The sequence below is a fragment of the Stenella coeruleoalba genome (genome assembly GCF_951394435.1).
Source record: "Stenella coeruleoalba genome assembly, chromosome: 16".
In the NCBI taxonomy this organism is placed as follows: Eukaryota; Metazoa; Chordata; class Mammalia; order Artiodactyla; family Delphinidae; genus Stenella; species Stenella coeruleoalba.
The window spans coordinates 54,071,119-54,085,399 of NC_137162.1; the positions used below are offsets into that span (position 1 = coordinate 54,071,119).

The window sequence follows — 14,281 nt, forward strand, 5'->3', positions numbered from 1 at the left end:
GCTACCATTCTCAGTACTGGGGTGGACAGGTATTTGTGGCCACTGCTGCTGCTGCTTTGGAGTCAGGCATGAGACAGAGATCTGGATCTGACAATTATTCGTTGTTGTATCTCACCCAGGTGATTTAACCTCTCTGGGCCTCAGTTTCCTCATCTGTGGAATGGGTACAAAATCTCCTTCTTGCAAGGATGACAGCCAGGACCAGGCACACAGCTCAGTGAATGCTGTCTGTGACCATACACCCATGGCTTCAGCAGTGAACACTCTGAGGCTGTGGGGAATTCCTCCCTGGAGAGACGGGGAGGGCACTGCTGCTGTGCTAACTGGTTTCTGTCTCCCTTTCCCACCTCCTCTCGTACCCGTCTCCCCTCTCCTATGCTCTGGCCGCCTCAGCCTTCTTTCTGTTCCTCGAGCAGATCAAGCATGTTCCACCTCAGGGGAGGAAGGAAGAGCAAGTTCAGAGAGGCCTGACTTTGAGGCGGACCCCCAGAGAGGGGGCTCAGCCCTGCAGCTAAGGGAGGGGCCAGGGAAGAACCTGGTCCTGAAGAGTAAGTAGTGCCCGTGCTGATGCCCCTCGGGAGGGGCCGTGGGGCTCCTGCACTTCTGCATCCTGGCGTCAGAGGGCATGAAGGAGAGAGTGGGGCAGGGGGCTGCCAGCGTCCCAATGCTCTTCATCCCAGGGCCTGGCCCTGGTGTGGCAAAAATGTGTCCATTTACTGCCCAAGGCTAAGTGGTTTTTAATTTATATCCTCCAAGTAAGCCGGATCCAGAGGAATCTGTTTCCAGAGGTCACCCAGGGGATGACAGCAACCTGGAGGGCTCAGGCTGCCCCTGAACGGGAAGCGGTGCGAGTGCGTGCGTGCGTGCGTGCGTGCGTGTGTGCGTGCGTGCGTGTGCGTGCATGTGCGTGTGCGTGTGTGTCGCTGTGGAGCGGGATGGGGGGTACTCGGCAGCCTCGCCCTACCTAGGCCCCTTGGGATCTCTCACCTGTCCTATCTCATCCCTCCCCATGGGGCAGGGCTGGGGCTGAGGATGCCCAGGGGGATAGGAGGACTGGAGCAAGCAGGGCCCTGGGGCTCCTGGGGGGGGTCAGTGGTACCAGCCTGGGACTGCAGCAAGCTGTTTGTAAAATAGCATTGATAAGCCTTTCCCTGACCCCTTGCAGTGTCTTCATAAGGATGCAAGGAGACAGTGCCGGGAAAATGCTGTGGGCACCAAGGGTGTCTTCTATGACCCCCTCCGCCCCCCAACCTTTCTTGCTGCTGGTTCTATTGTGCTCCAAGTGACAGTCAGACTCAGGTCTCTATGGCTGTGACCAGTGGGCCAAAGTCCCCTTTCTGGCTAAGCGGCAGGTCGGGGGTTCAGGTGGGGGTCAGAGCTGGCCATTCAACCAAGTGTATGCCTTAAACTGGGGTGCAGAGCTGGCACTGGGCTTTTGTCTACACAGTTTCCTGTGGTCTCATCCCCTGCCAATCAGATCCTACAGTTTTCCTTGGGCTCCCTCCTCCAGGAAGACCTCCAGAATCCCTCCATCCTACCCTCCAAGGATGTTCCCCTTCAGAGCTCACACAAATCACATCCCATCCCTCACCTGCTTAAGACCCTTCAAGGGCTCCCCATTGCCCTTCAAATCATCTCCAAACTCTTCTCACTTAGCTTGCAGGCTCTTTGTTAGTTGGTTTCTGCTTCCCCCTTTGACCTCATCTTGTACCCCTCTCCCTCTCCTGTGCTCCAGACATCTGAGACTTCTGTCTGTTCCTTGAACAGATCAAGCCTCAGGGCCTTTGCACTGGCAGTTCCCTCTGCCTGGAGCACCCTTCTCTCTCATCTTCCCCTGGCTGACTCCTTTTCGCTCTTCAGGTCTCAGCTGGAGGTCACGTCCACCAAGACTTTTCCTGACCACCACCCCGCCCCCTCTTCCAGGGCACCGGGTTCCATCCTTACATACTCCTTATGTGTTTAGCGTCTGCCTCCCCATTGGAAGGTAAGCTGTTTGAGAGAGGCCCATTGTGCTCACTGCACACCCCTCGGGGGGCCCCTGTGCAGGACCTGCCCACAGCAGGGACTTGGTGAATGTTTGTTGAATGAATAGATGAATGACAGGGCTGGGGCAGGGCCAGTTTCTAGTCATCTCCTGTCCACCTGCCCAGCCAGCCTGGCCAGGGCCATTGTTGGATTCAGCCTCAGGTCCCCACCTCCTAGGCAGAGGCAGGCTCGGGATGGGGTGCTGGGGGAGCCTGGCAGCCCCCCCTCCCCCTTCACTTACGGCTACCAGCAGCTGGGATGGGAGTAACATCTGTCTCTGCCCGCAGGGCTTAGCCTGACTCAGGATCCCCACAAAGAGGATTAAGGGAGCTGGGTGAGGGAGGGGGAGCTCAGGGGGCTGGAGAATAAGGAACGCTGGGCAGTGCAGGCTGCCGCCTGCTTTGGCCCTGTGGCCCTGAGGGAGCCAGATGGTGTCAGCTTCAGACAAATGGAGGAGCCCGGGGAGGGTCTTGGCTGCGTCCCTGCTTCGCATCCCTAATGGCCAGAAATATCCCCTCTAGAGGCAGACGGGTCTTGACTTGAATCCCAGGTCCACTTCTAAGTGGCTGTGTGAACTTGGGAAGTCAGTCACAACATCTCAGTTTCCTTCTCTATGAAATGGGGAAGAAGACAGGACCAGACTTCTCTGAGGACACAGTGAGAGGGCGTATCCAGCGGGCCAAGCTCAGTGTCAGGCACAGGAGAGGTGTTCTGTAGTGATGGCCTTTCACCTCTCTCTTGTCCTGGAGGTTTTCAGAAAACACGGTGCCCTTGAATTTTACTTATTGTTCCCGCCTAACCAGGCATAAGTCTTGGCCTCTCCTCTCCAAGCCTTGGGGTAGCTGGGCTCCCCAGCAATGTGTTTAGCCACATTCCCTTTAAAGTTGACTCAGGACCCTCTGAGCAGCTGTCCTCACTGGCCGCAGAGGTGCCTTCACCCTTATGGATATAGGCCACGTGGCTGGGGACAAGCATAAGCTTTGAGCTCCCTCCACGTGGCTGTCAGCCAGCAAGCTCCGAAGCTTGGCAAATGATACCGCTAGCTCTGGCCTGGCCTCTGCCCAGCTTGTATCCTAGACCTTTACCAAGCTGAGTTAATCTCAGTTCCCTGGGTTCTGTTGCACATCTGGGCCTTGGTGTGTGCCATTCCATGTGCCTAGAATGCTCTCACTATCCTCAGCTGCTTGTGCAGATGTATCAAACTCCTGCAGATGTAGAAGTGGCTCCTTTTCTCAGTTTTCTGCAACCTGCCCACCACCCAGGCCGATAACCCTTCCCTTCTCTATGCTGCCTCCATTTTGTACACAATTTTCTCAACCGTCTCTTTCCACATCTGTCTCCCCCCTAAAGAGGGAATCAGGCTTGGCAAGGTCTCACTCATCTTCAGTTTCCCAGGACTTAGCAGAGGGGATTGTACGTGATAAACGAGGGATCAATCAGTGTTCATCTGGATGGATGGATGGATGTAATAGGAGCTCAATAAACGCTTACATGAATGGATAGATGGCCGGCTGACTATAAAAAGAGCTCAAAAGATGTTTACCTAAGTGAATGAATGAATGACTGGATAAAAGGAGGGCTGAAAACCCTTCAAGGGTCTCTCTGCTTTACTTTTGATGGAACATTTACTCCCATCAGACTTGGAACTCTTCAAAGTAGGATCTGTGTCTTTCTCACCAATTGTCAAGAACCCATGTAATCCCGAGGACTCTGTCTCCCCATCAGACCAGGTTCCCTGCGGGTGTATGTGTGTCGGGTACACACAGAAGGGCCCTCCCCTCCAGCAGCAGCCTGGACAGGCGCACTAGTCCCTAGCCATCCTCCCTGGGTGCAGGCACAGGCGGGGCGAGTACAGACTCACCGTCAAACAGCCCATCAGGCTCTGCTCAAAGGGCCGCTGGAAGGCTCGCGGGTCTCCGCACCAGTCCAGCAGCTCCGTGGCAGCATTGTGGAAGTTGGCAGGGTTCTGTAAGTGCTGTGGGAGAGGGAAAGGAGAGGCAGCATGAGGCTCCAGGAGTGAGGCCAGCACACGTTAGTGTGGGAGTCTGGGGCCGCAAAGACCCCAGGCATCCCTGGGGAGGAGACACACAGAAAGGGGCAGGCCAGGAGTAATGGGTTTTCTCAAACTCCTTCTCATCCACCTTCCCTCTGCATCTCCAACCCCAGCCCAGTTCCTGGTGGCATGGGGATTCGCGGCCCCATCGCAAAGATAGAAGAACCAGGGTTTAGAAAAGGGCACTAATATTAGATACTAAAATGTCTTCTGGATGCTGGCAGTGGGGTAGGAAACCCTGTGGGCTTCAGGAGGGTGGCATGTGGCTCCCATCCTTGGGGCTGCTGGCTCTCCCCGAGTCAGGACAGACTGGCCCTGGAGATTCCTTCTTGATGAGCACCCACCCCCACCCCTGCCCCAGTAACCAGCACCACCATGCTGCCTGCTCCGGCTTCAGCAAGCCCTGCTATAGCCAGACAGTCAGAGCAGGGGCGTCAGAAAGAGGCCTCCGGGCCACACCCAGCCGGGAAGGTGCGCTCAAGCACACTGTGCCCAGGTCACTGTCACACCGTGGTCAGGTGTATGTGGCTTAGCCACCCCTGTTCCCCAAACCCAGATTTCCTGGGCTCAGTCTGGCTCAGCTCGGGGGTGCAGGCCCCGCCCAGTTACGGGGTCTGAGTTAACGGAGAATGAATTCTGGTGCCAGGGCGTCTAGATCCTGCTTCAGAGCCAGGCCACGGGGCTGACAGGGGTGGAGGGTGGCTTCCATGGCTACCCCTTCCTTCCTTAACACTTAGCCGTGTCTTCCCAGGCCAGGCCGAACTAGGCACTGAGTCCAGGGTCATGAAGCAGGTTGGGGCTGAGCTGGGACTCCAGGGCTGGGTGCGACCGCCTGTGGGTCCTCCATCAGGACACCTAGAAGGTGTCCACAGGGGTTGGAGTGTAAGCCAGCTGCAAAGGGGATGGTGGTACCTTCTGGGATCTCTGTGTCCTCGGTGCTGGGAGAGACTGGGAACAGCAGCTGTCCCCAGGGCAGTGGCTCTCTCCCAACTTGCAGTGAGAGTCTGCCTCAGAGCCAAGGCAGGGAGGGGTCTTAGGAGCTGCCAGGTCTCAGAATTGGGAGGCGAGCCGAATGTGCTGGGGGAGCCCCTGTGGGGCTGGTGCCCTGGAGTCACACTGCCTTCATCCACAACTACCTACTGACCTAGGGCAACCCCTCCCCTCTCTGAGCCTCAGTCACCCCATCTGTAAAATGGGGATGGCAGATCACGGCTTGGTGGTGGGAATTTTTGTCTTGCTTAGGGTTTCATCACTGCTATTACGATGTGGTTTGTGAAAAGCAAGATTAAAAAGTGGATGGAGGAAAGTGAAATGAATTGGAGTATCCTCCCTCTGTGGGAGCAAAGGGAGAGGGAGAGATGAAAGAAAGAAAGAGGGCAAGCATGCAGCGACACAGCCTTCCGTTAGGGGGCCACGGTGAGGATTAACCACGATGAGGCTTATATGGCCCCTGGCGGAGCGCCTGGCGCGTGGGATGCTCCCACGTGGGGCTGCCCTTGGCCCCGACTCTGTCTCCCAAAGGCTCCGCTGTGCACTCGGCAGCTCCCGCCCTAGCCCCACACACGGCTCTTTCTGCAAAGACAGAGCTCCCTGCGCGTGATCTTCCTGCAGAAGACAGGAGGACGTCCACGGCCAGAAGCAGACCCTTTGAGAGGGCAGCACGAGCCCTCGCCTCTGCCGCCTGTGCCCTCCCTAAAACCTGCCCCCTCCAGGGCCACGGGCGGCATCTGGTCTCCACGTGGAAAGCCATGCAAATCGGTTAATTCCCTGCCTAGCAGTCTCCCTCTGCTAACTGACTTATTCCGTTTATTTCCATGATGTCACACCCAATTAGCAGGGTCAGCAACCACCGCCTGGTGCTCTCAGAGTTGCCCACCTACAGCACTCCCACCCTAGGCACACCTCTGTGGGGCTCTGGGCTCCCAGTCTCATGGGCCCAGTTTTGTTCTGGCCCCCAAGCACCCAGCCTCCCACATCGGTCCAGCCCACCGCTGAGCTTCTCCACTCTCGACCTAGCCAGTTCACGTGGCCTTCAGCTTGGGCTGTGGGTAGTGACTCATGGGTGCAACTCATTGGTAGAAAGGACGTCAGGCACCCCATTCAGTAGCTATTGCTCTGTGGCTCTGTGGCCTTGGCCAAACCTCCTGCCCTCTCTGTGCTTTTGTCATCTGTTTAGACTACAGGGTGGCTACGTGATGCAGTGAAATGAACAGGATAGACCTGGACCAAACCCCATCTCGGCCACTGAGTCACACAGCCTGGGTGTGTTCCTGAGCTCCAGATCTCTCATCTGCAAAATGGGGCGGGGACAGCTTGCAGTGCTGCTGCGAAGTTTAGAACCAACATACGTCATGACATCCCCATTACAGAGTAGGTGTCAGGTAAAGACTGCTATTGCTTGATATGCTAGGACCTCTGTACAGTTTCTTGTTTCTCCTGCAAGCTCCCTGAGAGCAGAATTGGGGCCCCATTCACCTCCAGAACCCCCAAAACTGGCACGAGGCCAAGCCCACGCATTAATGGCTAGTGAGCAGCTAGCTGGCCAAAGGATGGTCCATCTGCAGAGCTGGCCAGCAATCGGCAGCTTCAGAATGGGTCTCCAGTGGAGGGGCAGGGCTGGGTGGGCTGAGCTTGGCTGCCCTTTGCTGATATGAGGATGGGAGCACAGATCTGAATCACAGGCAGAGGCCTCCCTGGCTTGTGGCTGTTACTGGATACTAATACCCCGTCCCTCCCCAGGAAGCCTGCCCATCTCTACGATTTCTCAGAAGATCCTTCTGGGCTATATCCACTGGCCACTGAGTCTGCTGGAGCAGGAGTTGGGGACACCAATGCCCAGATTAGGGACTGGCTACCAGACCAAGTGATGAATGCATTTTATCAGTCCATCTGTGAATCAAATCATCTATCCATCCATCTACCCATCCATCCATCCATCCCAAAATCAATCAATTCATCCATGCATCTATCTACTTGCCCACCAACCCATTCATCCATTTACTACTTTATCCATCACTCATCCATCCATTCATCTACCTACCTATCTTCCTACCCATCCAGAACTTACCTAACCACCCACTCATCCATTCATTCATCTATCCATCATCTATATCCACCTAGCATCTGCTCACCTAACTGCCTTTCCATTTGTCCATCCATCCACCCATCCATTCATTCCCTTAGCTATCGATCTGTCAGTCCACCCCTCTCTCATTCTTCCCCAACATATCTGGGCCCCACCCTGGCCTGGACTCTGCTGACTTACAGAGGAATACGGCACATCCTCTGCCCCTGAGGAACTCAGCCTGGTGGGAGACCTAATGTATACCTTGCAGGGCTTGTATCTTAAGGGAGAAAGAGCAGGATGGGTGAGGTAACTGGGTGCCCAGGAAGCACCAGGGCTCAGAAATGGGAAGTGCAGATACTCAAAAGGGCACCTGGGGTTTGGGGAGGTTGCTGTGCAGGAATTAGCTGATTTGCATGGCTTTGCACGTGTAGCCCAGATAAGCCCGTGGGGACAGGAGTAGGTCATGTTGTAGAGGGGGCACTGGTTCTCCCTGTACCTGAGGCTGAGAAAGGAGAAAGGCAGCTGAGACAGAGGCTGGAGGGAAGATGGAGAGCCGGGTGCTCGGGGGCTGGCGCGTGCCAGTAGTGGCTAGAACCGGGGTGGGTGGACAGGGAAGGCTGCGCCGTAGAAGTCAGGCAGGACCGAGAGTCGGAGGCTGTGAGGCCCCCGATGGGAGCCACAGCTCCACCAGCCAGAGGTAGGCACAGCCAACACGCATCATCCTCAGGGCACGCAGACCTTTCCCTTCTAATTAGGATACGGGACATCTGAGAATCAACAGTCTTCAGCCAGCCGCGGTCGCCCTCTGGGGCAGCTGAGGAGCAGACATCAGTGCTGAGCTGTGTCTGCCTGGAAGTGCGGGAGTGGGCGTGGAGGACACAGGGAGCTCTGGATAGCCCAGGGTGGGGGGGCATCTGGACAGCCTGCTCAACCTCACAGGCGTGCCACTCTCTGGCCCACACGCAGAGCTGTGTGTGTGTGTGTCTGTGTGTGTGTGTGCAGGGCAGGCGGGGGGAGGGCAGTGGAGGCGACCCCTGGCTTTTCAACAGCTCTGGGACCCAATGGCTGGGTGTGCATCACGACGCCCGTTTACAGACGACGGGAGATGAAGCGGTGACTTAATCAAGGTCAGGAAACCAATGAGTGGTGGAAAGGGGGCTCAGGCTCGCTGACTGGTAAATCTGAGTCCTGTGAGGGCTGCTCCTGGGTGGGCTTCTGCCCCCGCTGGATCCCTGGGAGGCCCAGGGACTAAAGGGCACCCTGATTCCTGCGGGGAATCAGACGCAGAGAGAAAAGACAAGTTGTGAGCAGGTTTTAGAGGGAGCTGTTTGCCCAGCACACAGAGGGCTCTGGCATAGGGGCTTGACTGTATTATTGGAGGTGGAGCCATTGACAGCTGATCCCTCATGGGCGGAAGAAACTGGGTCAAAGGCAGAGCTGGGAGAGAGTCCCGCAGAGCCTAGAGGCGGAGGAGAAGGAGGGAAGGGCAGAGGAGGAGCCCATCGTCTGGTTTCTATTCTGTGACGGGGAACAGAGGCGTAATTGGCGTTTGGGAGAGCTGCTCTGTGGAGTTCAATCTGTAACAAGTCTTCTTCAATTTCCTCTCCTCAGACCCGGCCCAGGCTTCTGAGATTGCTCTGCGTGATGCTAATGGGACGGCACACATCCCTCATTCCTGCCGACTAGCCTCAGCTCCACTGGGCCCTGGTGTTCAGCAGGGAGGGGGCATGCTGGGTGGGGGTGGGACTGTGAGCTCTGCCCCTGCCTCCCCCCGGGGTCCTGAGGCCAGAGGGCTATGCTGGCTACCCGAGCTGCCAGCTAAGCCCGCCTAAGCCAGGGGCCTCGCCACAGCTGTCCCCTCCCTGTCACTGCAACACTGAGGACAAGAGCCCCCGCCACAGTGAGCTGATCACCTGCCACGTGCCAGCCTGGGCTACGTGCTCCGCCCACAATGTCCTCAGAGCATCCTACGAGGTCGGCCTTATTGGACCCACTTCACGGGGGAAACTGAAGCTCAGAGAAACAGAGGGACAGGCCTGAGATTATACCGTGGGTGGGTATGTGGAGGAGTGAGGATTTGGGCTCAGGTTGGTTTGATGGCAAAGCCTCTGCCACTTCCGCCATATCTGCTCCTTCCTGGAGTAAAACAACACCGGAGCCTGTGCAGGGACACTGCTGCCCTGGGCTGCAGGGAAGCTGAGCCCAGAGGGTGGCCGCATCACTCCTGGTCACCACTGGGGGGCATCTGCCTGCCTAAGCGTAACCAGGCTTCTTCAAGTGGGGACCTCTGAGCCCACCGTGAGCAATCCGGACAGGGTACTGGCAGGCGAATCGCGTCTTAAACTTGGTGTGAGCACAGGCAGGAGGGGGAACTTGTACCCTCTGGGACGAGGCCCTCCTGGCACCTGTGGGGCAGGACTGTGTGACTTCGGGTGACTCCCTTCCCTCTTCTGGGCGTTGGTTTCCTTTTCTATTTCTTCACAGAGAACCCCTGGAGCAGAGAAGTGGGGAGCTTGGGTCTGGGAAAGAGATTAGGCACTTCACCTTATCCTCAAAACAGCCCAGAGTGCACAGCAGAGCTCAGAAAGGGCACGACACTGGCCCAAAGTCATACAGCTGGGAAGGGAAGGGAAGGGACAGGAGAGAGCCGGCCTTTGAACCAGGTGAGTGATTCCAGTGTGAGGCTGGTCCATGCCAGCCACATTCTCACGAGGTGGGCAGTTGGGGAGACTTAGGCAGTCGGCCTTGCCCACTGTCACCTCCACCCAGCACCTTGGGTGCTCAGCTATACAGCGTAGAGCATCCCCACTGCTCTTCCCGCCTCGCCTGCCCTGCCCTCGCCAGCGGGCCTGGCTACCAGAGGCGGAGGAGCGAGCCCGGGCCACACACCCACCTGCTTGATGCACTGCAGTCGGTCATTGGTCTGTTGGATGTGCCTGTCCATAGAATTCATTCTGGCCGTTTCACTGGGTTCTACCCGAGAGCCATGAACGTTGTCCAGCCTGTGAAGACAGAGGAGAGTGGGTGTCACTGGGGTTGTGCCAGGCCCGCCGGCCTCATCGCCACCCTCCTGTCCTGACACAGGTGTGCTGGCCTCAGTGGCTCCCAGCGGGTTCCAGGGCCCTTCGTGAGCTGTGGTGGCCTCTGCCCCAGGCAGCCCCACGCTGGAAGGAGGAACTGCGGCCACGGCCAGCCAGCGCTTCTCCACGCTCAGCCCTGGGGGAACCCCATCTGGGCTGAGGGCAGGAGGTGCTCCTGGGTGTTCTCTGTGGGTGGCTCATGTGGGCACTGGGCAGGCGTGTCCACCACGCATTTCTACACACACGTGCGTGTTGGGCGGCGGTGGTAGGGACGACGGCTCCATCCGCAGGCACAGGGCTTACCCACTCGATGTGGCTGTGTGTGTGTGTGTGTGTGTGTGCACATGTGTGTGCACAGGGATCTTTCCACATGACGACCCTGACTGCACATGTGGTCTAAGTGCAGCAGCCCCATCACAGGTGCCCTCCCCGAATCCCCCACGCCTTCGAGTTTGCAAACCACAATTCCATGTTTCCCCTTTGCCCTCCCGGGAAAGAAGGAGGGCAGCCCTCAGCACCGCCCCCCTTTTCCAGATAAGGAGACCGAGGCTCAGAGAGAGGAAGGGAGGTCCCCGGGGTGGCACAGGGAGCCTGTGTCAGAGCTCGAACGAGGCCCCGGGGCTCTGCCTGCCAGTTCACGGCTGAGTGGTTGGGGGACACAGCTGTCGCACTCAGGAGGCTCACTCTTCCTGAATGGTGCTGGGCCTGGGGCACATGAGCACGCATGTGAGGAGGCCCCTGGAGCCCCCAGGCCTCTCCAGGGAGGCCTCGACTGCAAAGGCAGAGATGGAGATAACGATGGAGGAGGAGAGGCAGCGAGACAGAGAGAGAAGAGAGAGGTTTCCCCTCTGGTCCCCCCACTGCTCACGGGTCCAGGTCCTCGGGCCAAAGCGTAAGTCTGCTCGTCACTGGCTGTTCGCCCTCCGAGAAGCCAGGCTGTAGACACGTGGGTCAGACACAGGGTGCTCAACAGAGGCCCCCAGCACCTGGCCTTCTCTGCTCTCCCGAAACGCCGCCCCCTGAAGGCCCCTCATCTCTGTCCACGTCACCAGGTCCCATCTACCAAGTACGTTCTGTAGGCTGGGCCCTTGCACTCTCTTCTTGACTCCTCACGCCTGCTCTGTAAGACTAGAAGCATCTCCATTTTACAGATGAGGAGACTGAGGTCTGAAATCTGCCGAGTCCCACAGCTAGTGGAAGCTTGGACCGTGTCTGTCTGCCTGTCTGCTCCCATGCCCTGGCTCTCTGCCCCCAGCATGGGCACCCTGGTTGGGGAAACTGACACCATGCCTGGCCGCAGCCTCGCGAAGAATGCCCTGCTCCTCTTCCAAGGAGCTCTTCCCTACGCAGCTCCTTTAAAGCACTTCTTATCGTTCCATTTGTGCTTGAAAAGGCAACTCATTTGCGTGGTTCAAAAATCCCGGGTGTCCAGTGAAGTGCTGGCCTTGTTCAGCCCCCAGGGGCCTTTCCGGAGAGAACCAGTGTCATCTGTCTCCTTCTGAGGGACTCATCTTAGAGAAGCAAATATCTATGTGTACTATCCCCTGCCACTCCTTAAAAAAAAACCCATAAAACGATAGCATTCTTTTTTTTTTTTGCGGTACGCTGGCCTCTCACTGTTGCGGCCCCTCCCGTTGCGGAGCACAGGCTCCGGACACACAGGCTCAGTGGCCACGGCTCACAGGCCCAGCTGCTCCGCGGCATGTGGGATCTTCCCGGACCGGGGCACGAACCCGCGTCCCCTGCATCGGCAGGCGGACTCCCAACCACTGCGCCACCAGGGAAGCCCAAGCAATAGCATTCTGCACACACTATCTGGACCTTGCTTTTTTCCTCTTAATAATATCTCAAAGTTTATTCCACAACAAGACATAAAGAGCCTTTTCATTTCTTAGTGGCTGCACAGTATTCCCAGGCACCGATGAATCATTTATCCAACTGCCATCTGAATGTCCACCCGTGCCAGGTGCTGTCCTAAGACCCGAGGTCCTAGAAAAGGCCCTTCTGCTCCAGGGGCTCACTCTTGCCCAAGTGACGAGGCCTGAGCTGTCCCCAGATTTTATTATTGCAAACAGTGTTGAAGGATTGCCTTTTGTATCAGCCACATCATTATGTGTGAATTAATCTAGAGAACACACTCTTGGAAGTGGAGTTTCTGGGTCATTTAGGCATTTGTACTTTGATAAATGCTTGTTGGACTCACCTTATCTTGGAGCTTTCCAGCAAAAAGGTAAAAATGGAAGTAGTATCCCCACATTGATTTCTCCTACCCTCACACCACCAGCATCCCTGCATTCACACCACTATCACACATTTACATACCCAGATATCCAACTTCTCCGTTACTTATCCATTTAAATGCCCGTCTGTCCATCCATCCACCCACCCACCCAAACATCTTCAGCCTCCCCTTGCCCATCCATGCATGCTTCCAACTCACCTAGTAAACACTTATCAATATCTATACTGTGCTAGCTCTACGGGGCATGAGAGATGGAAACGAAATCAGTTTCTTGGGTCCGTGGAACTCTTGGTGTAACCCCATATCCACTCCATGTCACCTATTAGGTGACTGTTGAATTCCTCTTATAAGTTAGGTGCTGGTCCAGGCACTAGGCAAAGACACTGGTACTATATCCCCACTTTACAGATGAGGAAACTGAAGCTCAGGGGTTATAGTAGCAGCTCCAGAATCCTGGCTTTCCCACTACAACCAAAACTTTTGTACAGGTACTGGGGATGGGCCAGGGAGGGTGGAGGGTACCACCGTCTTGTAGGTGTGTGCGTCAGCGGGGAGAGTGGTGACAGGGTTACTCTCCTTGCTACACCTGTAGTTCCCCCAAGCAGGGGCTGGGTTTCTCCTGCTGAGTTTACCTGCATGGAACCTCAGCCAATGCCCCTGGTCCCTGGAGTCCCTGGACTCCAGGGACCAGGGACAAACCCTGGTGAGGGAAGCAGGGACGTGGGTGGGGCCCAGAGCAGGACTGAGCCAATGCCACCTTCGGTGAGGCCACTTCAGTTGCTGGTGCCAGATGCCATCTGAGTGGAAGAGACCCTGCTGGTCTCCCAGGCACCTGGGTCTTTCCAGCCCCACCCAGGACATGAGTGAACACTGGATGCCAGGGTCCCAATGAGAGAGCGCCATTTCCACAGTCAGTGGGGCAGGGACGCCAAACCAAAGGGACCCATGAAACAAAGCCCTCGGGACTTCCCTGGTGGCGCAGCGGTTAAGAATCCACCTGCCAATGCAGGGGACACGGGTTCAGTCCCTGGTCCGGGAAGATCCCACATGCCGCGGAGCAATGAAGCCTGTGCACCACAACTACTGAGCCTGTGCTCTAGAGCCCGCGAGCCACAGCTACTGAGCCTGCGTGCCACAACTACTGAGGCCCGCACGCCTAGAGCCTGTGCTCCACAACAAGAGAAGCCACTGCAACGAGAAGCCTGCACACCGCAATGAAGAGTAGCCCCCGCTTGACGCAACTAGAGAAAGCCCACGTGCAGCAACGCAGCCAAAAAAAAAACAGAAAAAAACAAAGGCCTGCGCCAAGTCAGGAGGAGGCTGAAGGAAAACACAAAGAAACCCCAGGCCTGTGCAGGCTTCAATCCCCTGGCTGCAGGCTGCAGCCAACCAGGACAAAGGGCCTGTGGTGGCCCAAGAGGCCAGCAGGGGGTGCTGTTGATGAAGCTAACTGCCCAGGGGGCTAGAAACCTGCACCGTGGAAATCTGGTGAGGGATTAGGTGGCCACACAACACTCTGTCTCTAAGTAGGAACTTTTGGGGGACTTCCCTGGTGGTCCAGTGGGTAAGACTCCACACTCCCAATGCAGGGGGCCCGGGTTCGATCCCTGGTTGGGGAACTAGATCCCACATGCACACTGCAAGTAAGAGTTTGCACACCGCAACTAAGAGTCTGCATGCCGCAATGAAGATCCCGTGTGCTGCAACTAAGACCCGACTCGGCCAAAAAAAAAAAAAAGAGAAAGAAAGAAAAGTAGGAACTTTTCCAAGGATGGGCACGGCCTTTTGTCTCTAGTGTCAGAGACCTAGTGGGG

General features: G+C 56.7%; 1 protein-coding gene across 1 annotated transcript in view; it reads right to left on the reverse strand.

Annotated features, from left to right (window-relative positions):
• The window catches only part of ZMIZ1 (zinc finger MIZ-type containing 1), a 143,802-nt gene that overhangs the window by 96,495 nt on the left and 33,026 nt on the right, over positions 1-14,281 (reverse strand). Inside the window, exons 2-3 of the mRNA XM_079899198.1 lie at positions 10,039-10,147; positions 3,887-4,000 (exon numbers count right to left, since the gene is read on the reverse strand). Of these exons, the coding sequence (XP_079755324.1) occupies positions 3,887-4,000; positions 10,039-10,098 (174 nt within the window). The 5' untranslated portion in view covers positions 10,099-10,147. The remainder of the gene's footprint in view (positions 1-3,886; positions 4,001-10,038; positions 10,148-14,281) is intronic.